Source organism: Dicentrarchus labrax, unplaced genomic scaffold, assembly GCF_905237075.1.
Source record: "Dicentrarchus labrax unplaced genomic scaffold, dlabrax2021, whole genome shotgun sequence".
NCBI classification, from domain to species: domain Eukaryota; kingdom Metazoa; phylum Chordata; class Actinopteri; family Moronidae; genus Dicentrarchus; species Dicentrarchus labrax.
This window is the reverse complement of record NW_026136708.1, coordinates 15,609,510-15,630,455: the sequence shown is the minus strand read 5'-3', so window position 1 is coordinate 15,630,455 and position 20,946 is coordinate 15,609,510. Positions and strand designations below refer to the sequence as shown.

Below are 20,946 nucleotides of genomic sequence, written 5' to 3'. Positions count from 1 at the left end.
GCTCCGCCCAGCGGTGAAGTCCCCACATCCAAAACAAGCGCGCCTCTAAGTCAGGTACGTAATGCGCCTGCGTCAATGTTTTTGAAGGCCGTGACTAGCCAACGTGCTAATCTAACAATCGGAACGTTACACAGATTTCCATAATCAATAACCTTTGGATAGCGGTTTTTATCACTTTGTACACCACCTAACTCGGGGTAGGTATGTGTGGACATTTCCACATTTATTCCGAACTCATATTTAGCCCGCTAAAGTGAGTTGTGCTTGTTAGGTCAGACTAGCTCTGGCTAATGTTAGCTTAGCCGAATCGTAGTAATAGTTGTGCCGGGTACAGAGCAGCGTGCTTAATGCTAGCTCTAGCTCGTTGTGCTGCTGATGTATTGGTTGCTTGAATTGGGAATCGGCTGTTTAGGTACAACACAGTGTACCGCGATGAATGAAACAAAGTAAAAACACTTAAACACTGAACGTTACCCCACTTAAACTACAGTTTCTGAACTAACGTTACAAACACAGCACGCTAGTGTTGTCCTCGGCTGTGCTTGCAACGAAAACAAGTTAATATGTGCGTGTGTTTGAGTATCATTTATAATGTGGAAGTTTTCTTTGTTCAGAGGACTTCTTCTGACCGCTGATGAGTGTCACTGTTCCTCCATCAGGTCCCAGAATGTCGTTCCCACCTCATTTAAACCGGCCGCTGCTGCCTCCTCCTGGGATGCCCCCTCAGTTTGCTGGCTTCGCCTCAGGTAAGCATCACACTCCCAAAATAAATGTAGATGACAGCCGTTTTTACTTGATCTGTTTTTAATGTTGAACATACCTGTTTTAGGAGGGACACATAAAGAAACTTACAGTAGGAAGTCATTATCTGCTGATATTAACCAACTTCTTTCAAACAAACTATTTCATTCCAGACGTGCTTTGTCTCAAGTTGACTACCTTTCCTTTGGTTGTTGCAGGAACTCCGATGATCCCAGTTCACGTGGGCATCATGACCTCCACCCCGACAGTAATGGTGCCTTCTGTGTCAGTGGTCAGTAAGCCTCCGGTCCCCAAGAAGGACTTTGCTGCCCTGCGAGTCAAAGACAATGATGAGAGCAGCGGTCCCACCACCACAGTTTTTGTGGGGAACATATCAGAGAAAGCTTCAGACATGCTGATCAGACAGCTGCTGGCGGTAAGGCACAGACAAACATTCAGTTGTGGAATATTTATGTTATCTAAAAAGAATTGTCTTCAGGAAAAATTACATTCATTTTACAGATTCATTTCAAATAACATAGACTTGATTCTTCTGTCTTCTATGTGACATAGATTTTATTATTCTTCTATAGATGGGGTTATCTTATAGATTTGTTCGGCAACACTCATCAAATAACAAACCTCCTTTTCATATACCCTGATGCCATATAGACTAATATCATGAAATTTGGTTACCAGATTGGGTTTGTAATCTGCTGAAACTGAATCCTGTGCTGTGGCATTAAAAAAAGAATCCACTTCTACTTGAGCCATGATCTCTTCTTCCCTTTTATGTTCGTGTTTTAGAAATGTGGAATTGTTCTGAGCTGGAAGAGAGTCCAAGGAGCCTCTGGCAAGCTTCAAGGTAAGGAAATACTTTTCATTCATGGCTAACTTGGGTGGTCTTCTCCAAAATACATACGAAGATTTCCCTTAAAACCAACCAGAAATTACTCAGTTAATTAGTATTTGTTATCTTATCAAATTATCCACATATGAATCTGCCTTCATGTCTGTTTCCATGTCGAATTCTCTTGCAGCCTTTGGGTTTTGTGAGTACAAGGAGCCAGAGTCCACGTTGCGTTCACTGCGGCTGCTTCATGACCTGCAGATTGGAGACAAAAATCTATTGGTGAAGGTGGATGCCAAGACTAAAGCTCAGCTGGATGAGTGGAAGGCCAAGAAGAAGACTGTGAATGGGGTATAATTCCGTTTTAGGGAATTACTGGTTGAGTAGGATCTGTGTGCCTGTATCTGTTGCCCCAGGAATCGATCATGTACCTAGACCGGTTCCAGATCTCTGAATCGCTGCATCCTAAATTTCTTAAGCAATTCAAATAAATGTTTATTTATTGCAGTGATTGAATTAATCAGTTAACTCATTGCTAAACTTGGATTTCTTCTGTACTGGCAGAATAAGAAGGCTGAAGATGGAGGAGAGGATGAGGAAGAGGTTCTAGATGAGGAGACAAAGAAGAAGGATCAGATAGTCAAAGGTGCTATCGATGGATTGATGCGGGAATATGCTGCAGAACTCAACGCGCCTTCACAGGATGAGGAATCCCAGCGACGAAAGAGAAAAAAGGAGAAAAAAGAAGAGGTATACCAAGTTTTGTTTGCTCCTCTCTGACTTTGTACTGTTGTTCTCTTGGAACTTAAAATGTTAAAAGTTTACTAAGACTTTTTCATTGGTATTTCTTTTTCTTTAGGACGACATTAACACTATTGATATGGAGGAGGACAAGAGAGACCTGATTTCCAGAGAAATCAGTAAATTTCGTGACACTCACAAGGTAAAGTGGCTCCTTTGATCTTGTAGTTGACATTACAGGTTTTGGACAGCAGCTGCTCACATAGTTCACTCCTAGAGCTTGCACATTTAGTTGACACATTTACCAAGCTTTTCTTGATCTCAGTAACATGCATACTGCGCTACAATTTGGCAGTCCTTAAAATTTACACCACCAAACATCTTAATTCGCCCCATATTATATGAAATGTTTCATGTTCAATGTTCAAACACCACGACTAGGAAGACAGCTAGTATTTTTGTCACCTGTCTCAGGCCTGACTTGACACCTGTGACCACCATAGTGAAACTATCTAGGTGTGACCATTATAGATCCATTCTTCATTCATTACACAATAATGCATGGAGACGATGTAAAGTTACTTAAAAGCTAATCTATTCATTAAACCCCACCATTATGATAGTGATCATATGGTGACTAAAGCAAGATGAATCTCAGAGCTTTGGAAAAAGTTACACGGATAGGATGTAAGTATCAGCCTTCATTTACTATGTACATATACTGGGCGTCCCCCTCTTGAGGACTTGCATAGGGGCAACTGTATTGCACTTTTGTGTGTGTTGGCCAGGGCTTATGATGCTCCTTTTTTTTCAGCCAACCATTTGACAATACAAAAGTACCTTGTGACCTTTTGATCTTTATTTTGTGACATTATTGGTGGGTGCCCCAAAAGCTTGAAAGTCAGTGAACCTGTGTGAGTCCTCTGTATATTATGGTCTGTCTTAATGGTGTTCATGTTGAAGCACAAGGACTCTTGTCAATAACCACTGCAGTGCCTTTGGCTGTAGCTTTTTATTATGCTAGTGTGGGGGGCGCCCTCTCCACAGCAGCACGCTGATCTGAAGACTGACAAGGTACGTGCTCTCTGTATGTGGTGCTGTGTGAATCTTTGCTATCCATCAGTATCTTCACTCTCTCTGCCTTATTTTTCTCCAAGATAGACCAGTGAGTTCATGCATTGATTTAAATGCTGTACAAGATGAAACTCAAGTACACACTCCTCGTTTTCTACTTTATCTTAGAAAAAGCCAAAACTAAGTCCTGCTACCAGGTCAAAAGATTAAACCAGAAACGGGAAAGACGATAGACGATAGACAATCAGAAGTATATGTGAATACTAGCACTGTTTACGTTTTGCCCTTTTCAGTTTATTGCTCTGGTTTTTAACTAATACAATTCTACAAACAATTCTGATTAAACAGAACAAAAACCACGACGACAACAGACTAGACTAGACAAACTAGATTCTAATAGCGAAGTCATGTTTCATTTTCTGCTGAGAACCGTGTAGCCCTGGTAGACACACTATGAAGGTAAGTAAAAAGACACCAAAATGGGTGCAAAATTCATCACCTGACATGATTTGTGCTTGAGTCGAGGCACAATATGTAATGATACGGAACCTGAGCTAAGGAAGGGTTTAAATTATTGCTAACAGCTTCCAACTTCTTTCTCATGTCATAAGTTTCCTTTTCTTAACTTGCATTACATCCAAGGCTTTTAGTAAAGTCTGTGTTTCTAGCTTAATACCAGCAGACTGCATGTGGCTGCATGTGACTGTGTGGTAGTTCATCAAATTACATAAAAAATTGTTGATTCTACTGTCACACTTATTGTGCATTACTCAGTATAACAGCACGAGTGCCATTTAAAGTAATGGAAATGCAGTACTCTAAACCTAGTGTTTTGCTCTTTTATATTTAGTTTTTTTATTCGGCGTCTGCTTAGACTATAAATGTTAACCACGTTACACCTACAAAGCCTTGTATGTAATGCCCATAAAGGCACAACTGGAGTGTGTGTGTTTAGTGTGTGTGTGTTTTGCGTGTGCCGTGTGTGTGTGTGTGTGTGTGTGTGTGTGTGTGTGTGTGTGTCTTAGTAATGAGTCGTGAAGAGATGCTGAAGACTTCTGCAGGGGTAAGACTGTTTCTACATTTCATTTATCTGTGCAGAAATGTAACTGATGTTCATTATGTTCATTTCTTGATTTAGCACTTTACCGAATGCCATGTTACTCATTGAAGTAAAGGTTGTTGATTTGATGATGATGATAATGATGATGCTTAAGCAAGACAGAATCCCATAACGTTTTTCCCTTGTATACCGTGTTACCTGCTTTCCTCCCAGGCCTAACTTAAAAGGCTTGTAGGGGCAGCGAAGGGCTGAGTCCATAGTTCAACACCTGTAAGTCACAAACAACTAGTTCACCAAAAGACTGACGCCTGTTTTCTGTTTTTGTTTTCCTTGTTCTGAGAGGACGACTCTTAAGGAGAGAAAAAGCATTGTCTTTTGCAGCGCCTTTTTCTTATGAATGCCTCAAGTTGAAGATGTTCCACAGATCTTTTTTGTCTGTTAAAGTGGTTTCCAGTTATATTAGCTAAACCCTAGTTTATAGTGCAAGTTCGAAGCAACAAAGTACAGTCTATGGCTTTAGATGAACGATGAAGCTGTCTCTCTGTGAGGGAGAGCCTTTTTTAATCCTTCCAGGTTTCCCAGTTAGGATTCCAGCTTCTCATACAAGCTTTGCACTGATTAGTGTAGAGCATGTTCCTTCATGAAACCCCCTTTAAAATCTGGAAACCACTTGATCTGTGCACAGTAGCAAATTGACTGCAAAGACTCGCTGGATCTTGTGTGGCATCGGCTGACCCTGTCTGTGTTTTGCTCTGCAGAAACTAGAAGAAGAGAAGGACAAGAGGGAGAAGGAGCGGCTGGAGTTTGAGCGGGAACGGAGGGAGCGGGAAAAAGAGCGAGAGCGGGAAAGAGAGCGGCGGGACCGCGAGAGGGAGAAGGAACGAGAAAGGGAGCGTGAGAGGGAAAGGGAGCGAGAGAAAGATAGAGACAAAGACCGTGACCGCAGGACCAGAGAAAGAGAGCGAGACCGAGACTGGGAGAGGGACAGAAGCCGCGACAGGAGCCCCAACCGCAGTCGGTCTAGGTGAAGAAAAAACACCTCATAGTCTCTTAGTAGCAGTATCATGTCAGACTGCAACATGAATCCCAAGTGAATCCTTAGTACTACACTACTTCTAATACTACTACTACTACATGGAAAATAATATGCAAGCTGTCATAATTTTGATGCAAATGTTCTTAGACAACTGAGAATTGCAAACAAACTTAGTTGAACAGTATGTGGAGGTTAAAACGGTATGTTCAGTGAAAGCTTTCCACAGCTGCCTAAAGCCCCAACACACTCACACAGGTGTTTCCACTTATTGTGACTGATTAAACCTTTTCTCAGGACCATGTGGTCACATATAGACCCTGCTTAATTGACACCTTTCTGTCTCCCCTCTTTTTGATGTACAGTTACACTTAACACGTATGTATTTTGGTTCCAATTTCGATTCAAGGATAATATATCCTTACCTTTTGTTTTTGCAGGGAGATGAGTCGAGACAGAGAAAAGAAACGAGACCAAGAGGATGAAGAGGAGGCGTATGAACGCAGGAAGCTGGAGAGGAAACTCAGAGACAAGGAAGCAGCCTATCAGGAGGTAGGGAAGGCTGGGAGGTTACCCCGGCTGTGTTGAGCTCACACTCCATTATTGCACTGCGACTTATACACTATGTATTATATAGTGAGTAGTGACTGTTGACACAACCCTGGAGTCTTAGAGACTACTGTACCAGTAGAGTCACTGTTACTAGATCCTAAGCTCTTAAATGCTGACATTAAAAATGATTGGGAACCCCCAAAGTAAAGAATTGTTGCCTTTATTTGTTTGTGGCTTACCTGACACTGCTGTGACTACAGCGTTTAAAAAACTGGGAGCTCAGGGAGAGGAAGAAGGCACGGGATTACGCTAAGGAGTCTGAGAGAGAAGATGAGCGCCGACGAGAAATGGTGAGAGCACATTAAATGACCACTGACGTTCATAGAGATGTCCTACTTTAGATTGAACACTTGGTGTACACATTGTTCTCATTTAACAAGGAACAATATTGTCTTGTTTTACTTTTCAAACCTAGCAAAATTAATTAATCACTGTTAATCCTACTACAGAATGCATTTAAGCTTTAAATTACAATTTGGACTGGATTATTAAACGTGTATGTTAGTTTTTTTTTGTATTCATATGATTTCATTGAATAAATCAGAGAATAAAATTTGTGAGCAGAAATAGATTTATTATCCAGAAGACATTTCAGCGTGGTCTTATGTGTTCTCAGGTGAAAGAAGGCAAACGCCTGAAAGAGTTTCTTGAAGACTATGATGACGACAGAGATGACCCTAAGTACTACAGGTAAGCAACATAAAAAATGCTGCACTGCTCTGTTTATTTAGGCTAAGTAGTAGTAGTAAAATAAATATAAGATCAAATAAAATAAATGCACACATGTGCTTCTGTGAATAGGATTTGCATCTGATATGCAGCCTGTAAGTACCTTGAATTTGCAGAACTATGTCATGTAAATAATACAGTGTGTCATAAATGTTGTAAATTTTAGGTAAACATATGAAGACAAAACCTTTTTGTATTCACTTCATTGCTCTGCGTGACAGATTGGAGCCATGTGGCACTTAAACATGTAAGAACATAGTAAAAAAAAATAATGCAGCAGATGCTGTGTGACCCAGATCTGACTTGTAGTAGCAGATGCAATACTGCTGCTATGGCTATTGTTCTGAAGGCTGTAATTTTTGGTGTGACCCCTAGGGGCAGTGCGCTGCAGAAGCGTCTCAGAGACCGAGAGAAGGAGATGGAGGCGGACGAGCGTGACAGGAAGAGAGAGAAGGAGGAGCTGGAGGAGATCAGACAGAGGCTGTTAGACGAGGGACATCCAAACCCAGACGCAGAGCTACGCAGGGTATGCTTGTCTATTATATTATTGTATGTGGGTTTGCCTGTATGTCTGTAGTGAGTGGCCATGCTGTCTGTTGTCTTTGTGAAGGTCACTTTATCATCCTAGTCTCTCTGCATCTCTGCACATCTGTGCTGTCCAGCTTTCATTGTCTCTTGACCTTCTTCTCTGTAAAACACTGTGCTTGGGTGTTAATCTTCTGCATATCTGCCTCTTATTGGTCCAGATGGAGGAGGAAGAGGAGGAGCGTCTGAGACAACCACCCATCATCCAAGAACCGGAACCCGACGAGGAGCGGGAACGCCACAGGGGTTCACGAGACCACCGGGACCGCCGACAGGACCAGGAGAGAGCAGAGGCCCGCTCACGGCCTGTCCACTCAGACGACGAGGTGGAGGAGGGTGAGGAAAATGATTACGAGAATGACGAAGACAACCCTGACGCAAAACCGTGCTTGAAGCCCACGATGCGGCCCATCACAGCAGCACCCTCAGTGTCCTCGGCCAGTGGCAACGTGTCCCCCAACACACCCGGGGACGAGTCGCCCTGCGGCATCATCATCCCCCACGAAAACTCACCCCCCGAAGCCCTGCCACAGGAGGAGCAGCGGCCGAAGATTGGCCTCAGTCTCAAACTGGGTGAGTCTAAAATAAATGTGTCCTCAGTGTAGCGTGGACAGGCAGGGAGCACTCAGAGAGAGCCAACACTATTAATCATTTAGTTAGCAGACAGAAATTTAATCTGCAAACATTTCGATCATCAATTAAATGTTAACTCACTTTCCTGACTTCCTGACTCACCGCCCTACATTCACTCATCCTAGCTTTCTGAATGTGAATATTTGCTGCTTTTCTCTGCTTGATATTGTAAATGTCTTCAGGTTTTCAACTGACAAAACAGGCAATTTGAAGACGTCTCCTTGCGCTTTGGGAAATTGCAATAAGCATTCTTGTGATATTTTGTAGAGAAAACGATTTAATCAAGAAAATAACTGGCAGACTAATTTATCGTACAAGTCACTTGTTACTTTGTGGTTTACTGACACAGAAGAGAGCTTCACTGCTAAAAGAAAATATGAAGTTTAACTAACATAATATAGCCACATTTCCCTCTAAAATGCACGGAGTGGTTCTGTTTTAAATGCACTTCAGATCGAGGTAAATGAGCTTCATTACAACAATGGTACAACCAAACGGGGAGAAATCCTCAAGAGTCAAAGATGCAGTAAACATTTATCCACAGATTGTCGCCTACGTAGACCAGAATGCACAGCTTGCACATCTGTTGTCAGTAGCTTTAGCAAGACATCCTCTTCAATGGATTTTTGCCATTTTAACAATCAGCCACCTCACACACCACAGTTCTGTTCCCTTTCCACACGTACTTTCATTCGACTGGACAAACTTACAAAGCTTTCTTTGTTATGATTGCTCCCTCCACCTATATGTAAGGAGCACAAAGAGCCCCATTTTCAGTGGATATTGAAATTTGGTCTGGACATTTGTCATTTATGACATATGTAAGATCTCTCTAATATAGATATTAACTTACCTCCATTAATATATATTTTTCTTTTATTGAAATAGATACTGGCAGACATGAAAGGAAATTGAATAGTTTTGGTAGGATTCAGTCACTGCAGAATATATAGAAAGTGAACTTTATCATATATAAATAAAAACTGTGTTCATAAAGCTCCTTGTCCTCTGCAGGTGCCACAGGAAGCCCCAGTCAACCCAATGTAGGTAAGAGGAAGAAGCTGCCCGTGGATAGCGTCTTCGACAAGTTTGATGACGAAGAGGCTGATGAACAGCCTCGCAAGAGGAAGCTGGTGCCCCTGGATTACGACGATGACAAGAGCCTCGGGGTGGACGGAGCCGGGCTCTCCAGCATAAAGGGGGCCAACACCGAGGAGAAACGCAAACACATCAAGAGTCTGATAGAAAAGATTCCCACAGCAAAGCCTGAGCTGTTCTCCTACGCGCTGGACTGGTCTATGGTTGACACGGTGAGAAGAGCAGGAACAATGTGCTGTATTTCATTGAACTCGTCTTTTTATCCTGTTTATGAGCAGACAAGGTAACTCATTATCCTTTACAAAACGGGCCTTCAGGAGTAGCTGCACAAAGACATGATTTAATAAAGATCACAATGAGTGTATTCACTAAGTGTGCACTGCCTCAGCACCTCTAAGTGATTATATTTCTTACAAAGTCTATTGCAGGAGAAGACAGTGATTCATTCATTTCTGCCTCTTGAGTTTCTCATTTACATACCGTTAGCAGATGTTGTTATAACTTCTAAAACAAAGCCTGTGCCTTCATCTCTTGTCTTTTTTCTTTTTTAGACGTTAATGGAACGACGTGTTCGGCCCTGGATCAATAAAAAGATTATTGAGTACATCGGAGAGGAAGAGCCAACGTTAGTGGACTTTGTCTGCTCCAAGGTATTGATCGTGTGATGTCTGTACATTTGACTTCATTCAGACTCGGAGGGAGAGTGAAACATGAAATGATGGTGGTGTTTATCTTTCCTAGGTGATGGCTCACAGTATGCCACAGAGTATCTTGGATGATGTTGCTATGGTGAGTAATGTAACAGTTAAATAAAGCCCTCCCAGAGCTGTGTTTATGTTCATGTTGACTGTTAATGTTCTGGTCATCTATTTTAACAGCAGTCAGGCAGTTCTAACATTTTTTCTCTATTTAACCTTTATCATAATTGATTGATGAAAAGGTGTAAAGTCTGTGGGTTTCAACCTACCTCCTAGTCAAAATATAGTATTCATCATAGTCCTGTGAGAAATAACAATGGCTGAATCCAAATGTCATACATACCGTGATGTGTCTGAATTGCTCACCATCATCACATCAAGTGGGCGTTGTGTCGCTCAGGGTTTAAGATGCATTATTTGAGCTCGCTTATCTCCATGGAAATTAAGTCATGTTTTTATCCTGTTTTTGTAGCCGGATAAAAAAAAAAACCTACATTTGCTTAAGTCTGCAGATAATAACAAAATTCTGATTACTTAAGAATAGGAATACACATATTCTCAGTACGTCAAACAAACAGTTGAGCTTAAATGTTGGTTTCTTGAGTGACTACATGACAGAAAGTTCATCAGCAACTATTCTGATAATCAGTTAATTGTCAATGTTCTTTACACTTAACTCCTGCTTTAGGTTCTTGATGAAGAGGCTGAAGTCTTCATAGTGAAAATGTGGAGGTTACTCATTTATGAAACTGAAGCCAAGAAGATCGGACTGGTGAAATAAGCCAAACAACCACTGAATGAAGATAAAAGTTTTTTGTTTTTTCCCCCCATACACCATGTATAATAGTGTAGCGCAATTATGTCACCCCCAAACAAAGCGACTTGTTCACACCAGTACAGACTGGAACTGCAGATTCTGCTCATTCTCACATTTGCACCAGTTGTTCAGCTAATGTTTATTTTTATTTTTTTCTCAACAAACTGAGGCTACATTTGCCTCCCCTCTGTTTGCAGGTGCTGACTGTGTCGGTGTGCTTTTGTGTATATACAGTACATCATTATTTGACTATGGTGATATAATTCTGTGAGGAAACTGCTGCCATACACCCAGGACCAGTGTTTCCAGATAAGGTCTCTTGGTCCTATACTTTTATTTGTATACATGCCAACACAGACTGAAGAGTCATCTGCAGGACTGCTACAAGCAGTCTACTGGTTTCATGAACTTTTCTTTGAAGTCTCTAAGGTGTAAAATCTGTCGGGCAGTCGGATGTGGGTTGAGTGGACACAGACTTTAGAGTATGCATAACTACAAGGATGTGATATTTTTACAGGGTTATTTATTCAGGGTTTTGGACACAACTACATTTATTTCTGTCGAGTTACATTTTCCTTCCTAATTTTTTCCTCATCACATTCCTGACAAACGTGTTGGCATGTTCTCGTCCTCAGACCGTCTCAAAAGCACCTAGTTGTCATTTGAAATGCGTCTATCAGTATCTTGGGTGGTGACATCCCTGCAGCTGTAAAAAGCACACACGTCATAACCACTATAGGAACATGAGCTAAGAACAGGAAAAAGTGATTTCAAGTTGTTGAAGATGCTCTCCATTTGTTTTTGTATTGGTGAACATTTGAATAAAATTGATTTTTATATTGGTTTGTGAACCAGCAATTGATTGTTACTGCTCACCCTTCGCTTCTTTCACAAATCATTAAGTATGATTTTATTATAGTCATGGAGTTGGACAAAGGTGTGATTGACAATTGTAATAAATCGCCTGAAGTTGCAAATGTCAAGGCTACGTTAACCAGTGATTGCAAGGTTTTAAAACTCAAGTCATTCTCTTGTTATAAATGTGAATGTTCCTGATTTTAAAGTAAAATGACTTTTTAAAGAAGCACTACAACTGCAACTATACTGTACAATTGCCATTTGTATGTTAAGATATTTTTAACTGGTTATGCATTTAATAACATTTGTTAATGTACCATGGTTGAGCTGATAATATAAGGGTAGATATGTTAGTTAAATTTTATGATTTATTCAGTCTGCTTCATACCAGCTTTTATGCATGTTTGTGATGTAAACAAAGCTTTAAAAGAAACAAAACATTAGACTTCAGAGTTTAATTATATACTTTTTCTCCTGTAAGTAATTCACCCACCAGTCAGTTTGAGAGTGATAGCAAGTTCCATTTGCTTTCTCTGAGCTTTGTAGTGGGAAAACCTTGTTTGGAAAGTAGTTACACAGGAAAACAATCCTTAAATGAAAGGTTAGTGTAATCTGGTGCCATTTCATTCAATGTACTCACAGCAGCAGACACAAACGCATTGAGATCAAAACTTCCAGAACTTTATTGGTGCCATATGAGCTAAACAAGAGCAGGTCTTGCCAGTATAAACCCTTTAACTGGAAGAGAAACAGCACATAAAGTCACCACTGACCGGTGTTGAGACAGACGAGCTTATGCGTTTCTCCTTTAATCAATCACATCCAGTGATGACCAGCAAGCGATGAAGCGCCATAGATACTGAAGACACTGGGCTCTTAAAGCAAGAGGTAAGTGAAGGCCACTGCTTGTAAACAGCTTTTTTAGAGTTATTTATTCAAATCGGTGTACTTAAAAACAGAAAAGATATTGATGTTTAATTTGTAATTTAACTTTACTTGTGTCCATGTCTGGGTAAGAAGACGGCCTTTTGTGTTCCCATCTTCTGAAACAAACCTTGCTAATGAACAAACTGGGATGTTTGCCAATGAACTATTAACGCCAGTTAATGTTTGCAGTGTGAAAGTTGACATCTGTCGGACTGCGTGACTGTGGCCAGGTCTGTCCACATTTCTCCTCTGATGTTTATCCCCCCCGCCCCCCTCCCCTCCCTCAACAGGCCTTCCTCCGAGAACTGACACTAGTCCTCTGCTTTGGCCTCCATCTCCTCAGCGTCGTCGTCTCCGTCCACCTCTGCGTTCTCCCGCTCTAGCCTCTCCAGCTGCCGGGCGAGCTCCGTCTCGTCTGTGTCTGTCACCACCTTTGGCTGAAGGGGACAGTTTACCATTTAATTATTTGTGCCAATGCAAAGAAATAAGTAGGAATATGTAAAAACAGAGAGATTTCTGTACACTGGGTATTTTAGGAAGGATTGTGAAGTAAAATATTTTGAGAAAGCTCAAGCAGTGACAATACTAAAAGGTAAAGCTGTAATTTACAATAAAAAGCCATAAATATGAGATAAAGTAATAATTTTATGAACAATGCATGAAAATAAAGTAACATTTTGAGACAAATATTAATGTTGAGACGCAACTTTATTCTCAGAACTTTTTTCTCAGAACTTCCCCTCCCCAAATTATGCTTTATAATGTTACATATAATTAAATTTTATTCTCAAAATAAGAAAGTATATTCTCTTGTTTGTTGTTGTAGTTAAATAAGCAAAATGTCCTCCTGTAGTAGTTAAAAGATAAATCATTTTGACCCTGGAGGATTATGTGTGAACGTGTAGCTTGTAGTTAAATGTAGATTGGTTGCACAAAGACAGTGAAGTCACTGACCTCCATCTGGATGTTAAAGACGCCTCTCTTCTCCTCAATCTTCTCCTTGATAGCAGCCATGGCCTGGTTGAGCACAGACAGGCCCTCTGTGCGCTCCAGAGTGGTCGTTGTCATCACGTAGCGAGGGGGAGCGATCAGGTTGATCTGCAAATACCGACAAGACCATGTATTAACACTCCATTACAGGCTTTTACACTAACAGCTTTTACTCCGCCAAAACATACAAGTAAAGCAGCAGTTTACACTCTCTAATTCTTTGTGAGTTTCTTTAGTTTGTGACAGAAAACGAGGTTCAAGCATCAGTTCAGTGCCAATTTTACCTTGATGGGCATAGCTTCTGTGGAGCAGCCAAGCCCGGCCCTCAGAGCCTCCTTCACGGCATCAATGCCTTCATACCCGTAGCATGCCACTTCAATGTCTGCAGGCGGAAGAGGGAAAAGATTAACACAAATCACAGGTCACATCAAGTCCAACTGAAGCTTTTATTGCTAGAGTTTGAATAAATAATGACCAGCTGTTAGCTTCAGAGTATATGTTTACCTGCTCTGATTTTGACAGCCTGTGGAGTGAGTCGCCTGTTGATGTTATCAATCAGCACAGCCCTCTCTTCCTCTGTTAAGTCTAGACCATCCAGAATGGCGGGATCTCTGTTGGGGGGGGGGATATTCACCATTGTATATGACTAAATAAAATTTTGGGACGTGCCTCACACCAAATATTCAAAACAAGCACTTACGATACAGCTTGTTTGAAGACATCGTAAGCTCCGTATCCTGGCCGCTTGTATTTCTCATCGAAGACCCACGCGGTGCGCTGGTACAAGCTCTCTAGCTGCTCGTCCTTACTGTACTCCAGCACCTCTGCCACGTGTCGCAGGATGCTGTACACCTGCAAACGCAACAACCAGCATCAGCTCGATGCGACTACCGACTCAATGGTCAAGATTCAAGAGCTCAACAAATGGCACTGTAGTTTTTAATAATCCAGATTTTAAACCTGTTGGCTTTCAACTGCATTTATAATATTTAGTCATCTGAAAAAACATTTCAGTAATTAGTTATTTTTAGGAGGAACACACATTAAAAACAGAATGAGCCTTTGGGCACAATGTGACTTACAGTTTTAGATTTGGTGAATTTATCTTCACACTTGATGGCCTCCTCTGGTGAAACTCTTCTTTTTGATAAATCAATGTATCCTAGAGACAAACCGGAGAAGAGATGTTGTGATATTTTCCCCATGGCATGATGCATTCAGAATATTCACACGGGACAGAATATGAACAGATATTAGTCCAGAGGAAGGATGGCTGTCAAAGGCTAATAGTTACAAAACACAAATCAAATACTTGCATTGTTTTCAGCTGATCAGAAGATCATTTTAGGCTCTGGAAATAGACGCCGGTAGACATTCCACACAGAAAAATACAAATATGTACAAAACATGTAATACGCTACTTATATCTGTGTTTATTCACTCACACAAATATTGCTGACATTTTAGAGTAAATTATTCTTAAGTTAAAAAACTGATGGATAATTGATGATGGACACGGACAGTGAGCGGCTGTTCAGCTCTGCGTCTCACATCTTGGATAAAAAGAGAAATAAACTGAGCTGCAACAAGGCACATGTGCTCATCTTTATAGATTTCCCTGGCACAAAGTGTATATAAATAACAAAAAACATTGATATCGGCACAGAATTTCCCTACATTGGTTCATCCCTTCTGATAATGATTGATAATGTCATTACTTGCAGATATTAGAACTACTCCATCATGCTCCATCTATACTACAGAACAAGGTCAGCTGTAGTTGGGACGTTATTCCACCTGCAACTTTAGCAAAAAAGGTTCCCGTCCTTAGTGCAACCCCACTGATCATCATCTCTAGAGGTAGCACCCTCCTGCCTGCACTCACCCTTCTCTTTGTCTACTCGGATGACGACCACGCACTCATTGCGGCCTATGCGGATGAGCTTGTTGATGGAGCGGATACGTCGACGTGACAGCTCGCTCAGGAGGATCATGCCCTCAATGTTGTTGTACTCCAAAAGGCTGACGTAGGCACCCATCTCGGCGATGGACCTCACGTTCACCATCACAACATCCTCCACCTCTGGGAACCGGTGCTGGTAAAATCGGCAGCTGAGCCCCGGCATCGCTGGGAAAACAGACACAAAGAGAGACAGGTCAAATATTTGAAGCGGCCAGCGCTGTCACAAATCCTCCTAAATGGGACGAGCCGTCAGTTTTACAAGATCAGTGTGCACATCATGAAAAGTACAAACAATAATGTCAGTTTTCTAAAGTTTGAGAAACTAACTCTAGCTTGAATACTATAATTTTCAACAGAATACCTGTGTTATAGATAGATAGATAGATAGATATTCCTTTATTTGTCCCACAATGGGGAGTGTGGAAAAATGTGGACATTTACCAGGCAGGGAGGTTCAAACATGCCGCTTTAAATACATTTAAATCAGGTTTTTACTAAATCTTCAATGTTATACAGCTCAGTTTTAATTTGTGAATCTGATGATGATCTAGAGAAGTGGTTGCCAACCTGTAGTTTGATAAATCTGAGCTTACAAGGTGATTAAAGAAAGACGAGAAAACATCGCTGTTACCAAAAAATACGTTTGATGTTCTTGCTCTCCAAATCTTTCTCAGTTTTCTTATGGAAAAAAAAATCTGAATTTTACCTCTTCAAACTGTAAAATACATACTTCTAAGAAATCCCTACACTATTCATCTGGCCACATCTCACATTCACATAAGAGCCACAAACTGTGACGAGGTAAACATTGCTTTATATTTAAGGCGTCGCAACAAGCCATAAAGGTTGGGAACCACTGAAAACAGATAATGCCCCAAGAGACAATGACAGCACCCATGATGAGTTCACTGAGCGGTACAGGAACACTGTCTGATCCTGGGCTGTTACTGAAATACACCTGCCTTGGATGTGAAATGTCTAAAATCAACTGACTGTTGTTAAGAGCTGTTCATTCATATTTACGGTCACTGTTGGAGGCTTTAACTTACAGTGCTGTTTAACTGTACTATGCTAGAGTGAAAGATGTCTCAAACATTTAATTTACCCTCAGTGATACAAATGAGGGTGGACTAAATACTACAACAGATTTAGTTGAACAGGACAAACCCATTTAATCTGACACATTGTTCCTCCTGTTTCTGAGTGGTTGTATTTTTTCTCCAGACTTTAGGAGCTCATATAACTTCAGTTTAACCTGGAAAATATCCCCACAATAACAACAGGAGGATGAAGCAGTATTAGAGGACACTTGGCAGTTTTCTTCCCACATTTGTGTCTCTGAATGGGATGATGCAACGCAGCCAGATTCCTGTTTCAACTTACTTTAAAAGCGAAAACTGAACAAAAACAAGATTAAAAACCCCCCCTCGCTTAAAAACGAGTGTAACACATCAACAGCGACTCTAGCTCGGAAGGAAATCAGAAAAACCACAAGACGAAATCTGAATCTAAGGACAAAAAGACAGCCACTTTAATATCCGTTAGCTTCCTAGCTGATAACCCGGCTCCCAACTCACATGCGGCACATGCACTGGTGTCGACGCTAGCAGTTAGCAACTAGCTACCAAGCCCTGTGTGATCCCGGTAAATATCCGCTTCATCGATACACAACTCACCTCTGTCATATGGTTACAGGACGATACACTTGAATGTTCTGTGCTGGGAGTGTTTAAATGTCCAATTGTGTTTCCTTTCGGGGGGTTTTTTAACGAAGAATTAGGCCCCGCTAGCTCACATTCACGGGTGTGCTAATTTCTCGACCCGGAAAAAGATCGCCAGGGCTTTCCGACGCGCGCATGTGCAGAACGCGTTCGGCTCAGTCACATGACCGGAGACCAGCTGATCACCGCGGACGGAGAGTCGGACAAGATCACGATCATCACCCTCGAGCTGTGCGTCTTAAAATCCTGCACGGGAAAAACAACCGGGAGTCCGCTTTACACACACCGTTCAACAGAGCGGACTGAAGGCGAACGTTTCACCGTCCATTGATAGACAACTGAAGTAAACACAAGACCGCAATCATCGACCAAACGACGAGAAGATGTCGGGAAAAGAGAGAATCGACATATTCCCCTCCAGAATGTAAGCAGCTTGTGTGCTAGCTCGTCTGCTAACCCACTGCTTCTTATCCAGCTGATATAATGCCATACTGTTGACTTATTGCTTTTTCTCTTAGCTGCTGGACAGTTAGGGTCAATCTCACACAGAAAGGGAGCTCAGTCTGGTTTCTGCAGTGGGATTCAAGCCTAAATATAGTTTATATCAGTGCCAGGTTACTGTGGAAAAGAGGAAGAGTCCTCATTTTGTCATGTGATGTTTCTGATGTGATGCCAGTGTGAGCTGTCTGAAACCTCCAGACAGTAACAGGGCTTTATTATTATTATTATTATTTTTAACATTTTGTATCTTCAGTGTCTTCTGTTTCCTCTGAGCAGTGGAGGTTCCTGTCTAATCGTATTTACCATATTGATTCAATCATGCCAGCTTTTCTGTACCCTCTGTGTATGTGAGAGAGAGAGAGAGAGAGAGAGAGAGAGGGGGGGGTTTTAATCCTAGAGATGGGCTGTGTTTTTGATAAGGATGAAGATCAAGAACATTGGTTGCAAATATCAGCGAGTTGTTTCTGAGTTGTAGGTCAGTGAGTCCCAACCAGGAGTTGTTTAGATACCACAGGGGAAGATAGTCGAGTACCTGAGCGACTTTGAATAAACAGTTTGTTTGTCTTTTGGAGAAAGATGACCACACAAGTAGGATTGCAAATGTGTGGTATTGATCTTTAGTGTATTTATTGTCACAACTGTCTAAAAAAAGTAACAGAGAGGCAATTAGAAAAAAAAAAAAAAAACCCACACACCCAAAGTAACAGATAAACTGCCAGTTTCTACCACGAACCTGAATGAAATCACTAAAACAGTAGGCCGAGCCTTAACATCATCAATACCAGGATAACTGTGCAGTCAAATAATATAAAACAGTTCTATTAAAGGGTACTTGAGCCCATCTGATAGGGCTGAAAGGGTACATCAGACAAAAAGAAGTTTGGGAACCACTGATGTAGACTAATAATGCTGATATTTGTTAGTGGCAACATTTAAAATAAATTGTTATTCCAGCTGTTGTAGTGTCTGTTTCCTTTTACCCGCAAGTGTCAAAGAGTGTGTAAATATTTGAATCTTTTGGGTACTCGTAGGGCTCAGACCATCATGAAGGCTCGACTGAAAGGAGCTCAGACCGGCCGCAACCTGCTCAAGAAGAAGTCTGACGCCCTCTCCATGCGCTTCCGTCAGATCCTCCGCAAAATTATTGAAGTCAGTTGAAAACTATTAATAACTGGTCATCAATTTCTTTCATAACTCCATTTTCTAAAAGGTGGATTCCTTTATATATTTTTCCCCCCTCAGACTAAGACTAAGATGGGAGAGGTGATGAGAGAGGCGGCTTTCTCTTTGGCTGAAGCCAAATTTGCAGCTGGAGACTTCAGGTAAGAATCAGAGCGAGATCTCGTCATGTGGTGTGGTGTTTGGTTCAGATGCGTCTGTAACTCCCGCCTGTAATTCTGTCCGCAGCACAACTGTAATCCAGAATGTCAACAAAGCCCAAGTGAAGGTCCGAGCCAAGAAAGACAACGTGGCAGGTTAGCCTACAAAATATTATATCTCCTTACTTTTTACAATCCCTTTATCACACAAGTTCTTAAACACGGTTTTCTCTCTTTTTAGGTGTCACCCTTCCAGTGTTTGAGCACTACCAAGAAGGCGGAGACAGTAAGTGATGTCTGGATAGAATCAGTGTGTGTTGGCTGGTGAATGACGGCGAGACCTCACTCTCACGGTGTCTTTCAGGTTATGAGCTGACCGGTCTGGCCAGAGGAGGAGAGCAGCTCTCCAGGTTGAAGAGGAACTACGCCAGAGCTGTTGAGCTTCTGGTGGAGTTGGCCTCCTTACAGGTAGGGGGCGCTGTAACAAATATGCCGAAGTTCATTCGGCTTAGTTTTTATTATTTTTCAAGAAGAATCTTTAGGTATTTGTATTTAGGTGTTTACGTTTTATACTACTTTACACTTCTACGTTTGATAGCTAGAGTAATTTTTTAACATATCACTGGAACTTGAGTTTGTTGTTAATTAAATGATAGTCAAAATTACTACAATAAGTCTGTATTGTCTGTAAGAAAAAGTGTAAAATTCTGACTCATTTTGCCCACTTCCTGTCTGTAGACATCTTTTGTCACTCTGGATGAAGCCATAAAGATTACCAACCGCCGTGTGAACGCTATCGAGCATGGTAAATTCACACTTTTCCCACACTTACAATTGTTACCTTTTCATCAAACATTGAAGTACAGCGATTGTTCTTGTTGCTCATCTTTATCCCACGTTGCAGTGATTATTCCCCGCATTGATCGCACCCTCACCTACATCATCACAGAACTAGATGAAAGAGAACGAGAGGAGTTTTACAGGTGAAAACATTTTAAAGAACTCTGACCACATGTGCACTTTTATAAATTTACTACCTCAACTTTTTGTTTTTTGTTATAACTCTGATAATATTCCCTCCTCTGCTAGGCTGAAGAAGATCCAAGAGAAGAAGAAGCAGCTCAGGGAAAGGACAGAACTGGAGATTGCTGAGCGCCTGGCTAAACTGGGTCCCATCGCAGAGCCCACCAACATGCTGATGGAGGAGACAGACGAAGACATGCTGTTCGAGTGAAGCCCTCTAAAGGCAGACGGTCACCGACTCCACCCACCATCCTATTTATTCTGTGCCTCTCTGGCCATGTCAATGTCTTCTCAAGCAAGTGATGGAAGTTGGTTTTTTTTGTGTACTTGTGATGATTTGTTCTGTTGTTTCAGTGTTGGAAGGTCCTGTGTGTTTGCAGATCTGTCACTGTACAGAGCCAAAGTGTTGTCACACTTGGTTGTTTTACCCACAAGGGAGTGAATTCACTATGATAAAATAATCTAAATAATAAGAATATACCTATGTTTACACATGGTGTGCGAGTGAAATTAAAGAAGCATTCTGTGTGACGGATCAAACTTGTAGATATTTCAGTTTCCTCACAACGTTTAGAGCCATTGCATGCTGTAAAGCTTCAGGTGGTTGTAGATGTCTGAGTGTGTGAGTCTGTGTTGTGGAGGCCTGTCCCGCTGCTGACCTCATGTCACAGGGTTGTTGTTACCTCATTTGAGGATGTTTACCATTGTACCAGAAACCCTAAATAAAACTGTAAACTTGGTGTGCAAGTCAAGAAAGCCCCACACCTCCTCCAAATAAAGATGTTATCAATATCCAATCACTGCCTGGATTTCTTACTAAGATTAAAGCTTTTACACACGTCGCAACAGTTTCATAATCAGGCTTTGGGACGGATGTAGAAGTTCAGTTCAGTATGTAAAGAAAAATGGGACTAGGAAACTTTATGCCCAAGTGTTCAACCCAGCGAGGTGAGGAATGGCAGTCATCTTGCAG

At 41.4% G+C, this 20,946-nt stretch overlaps 3 protein-coding genes across 3 annotated transcripts; 2 read left to right on the top strand and 1 right to left on the bottom strand.

Annotated features, from left to right (window-relative positions):
- The first annotated feature begins 67 nt into the window (after positions 1-67).
- Positions 68-11,513, top strand: rbm25b (RNA binding motif protein 25b). The gene is made up of 17 exons (XM_051409351.1): positions 68-197; positions 660-746; positions 960-1,177; positions 1,549-1,606; positions 1,782-1,942; positions 2,156-2,341; positions 2,451-2,534; positions 5,225-5,490; positions 5,940-6,051; positions 6,312-6,401; positions 6,728-6,801; positions 7,216-7,366; positions 7,587-7,998; positions 9,073-9,368; positions 9,708-9,806; positions 9,898-9,945; positions 10,543-11,513. The coding sequence occupies exons 2-17, from the start codon at positions 668-670 to the stop codon at positions 10,633-10,635; spliced, it is 2,427 nt and encodes an 808-aa protein (XP_051265311.1). The 5' UTR covers positions 68-197; positions 660-667; the 3' UTR covers positions 10,636-11,513.
- A 675-nt stretch (positions 11,514-12,188) lies between these two features.
- Positions 12,189-17,235, bottom strand: eif2s1b (eukaryotic translation initiation factor 2, subunit 1 alpha b). The gene is made up of 8 exons (XM_051409357.1): positions 17,086-17,235; positions 15,332-15,574; positions 14,529-14,608; positions 14,147-14,298; positions 13,951-14,057; positions 13,731-13,828; positions 13,411-13,554; positions 12,189-12,893 (listed from the first exon to the last, which is right to left on the bottom strand). The coding sequence occupies exons 2-8, from the start codon at positions 15,570-15,572 to the stop codon at positions 12,768-12,770; spliced, it is 948 nt and encodes a 315-aa protein (XP_051265317.1). The 5' UTR covers positions 15,573-15,574; positions 17,086-17,235; the 3' UTR covers positions 12,189-12,767.
- Positions 17,236-17,346: 111 nt separating this feature from the next.
- atp6v1d (ATPase H+ transporting V1 subunit D) lies at positions 17,347-20,770 on the top strand. The gene is made up of 9 exons (XM_051409358.1): positions 17,347-17,554; positions 18,663-18,780; positions 18,874-18,953; positions 19,039-19,106; positions 19,192-19,236; positions 19,315-19,418; positions 19,689-19,755; positions 19,855-19,933; positions 20,040-20,770. The coding sequence occupies exons 1-9, from the start codon at positions 17,514-17,516 to the stop codon at positions 20,182-20,184; spliced, it is 747 nt and encodes a 248-aa protein (XP_051265318.1). The 5' UTR covers positions 17,347-17,513; the 3' UTR covers positions 20,185-20,770.
- The last annotated feature ends 176 nt before the right edge of the window (positions 20,771-20,946 follow it).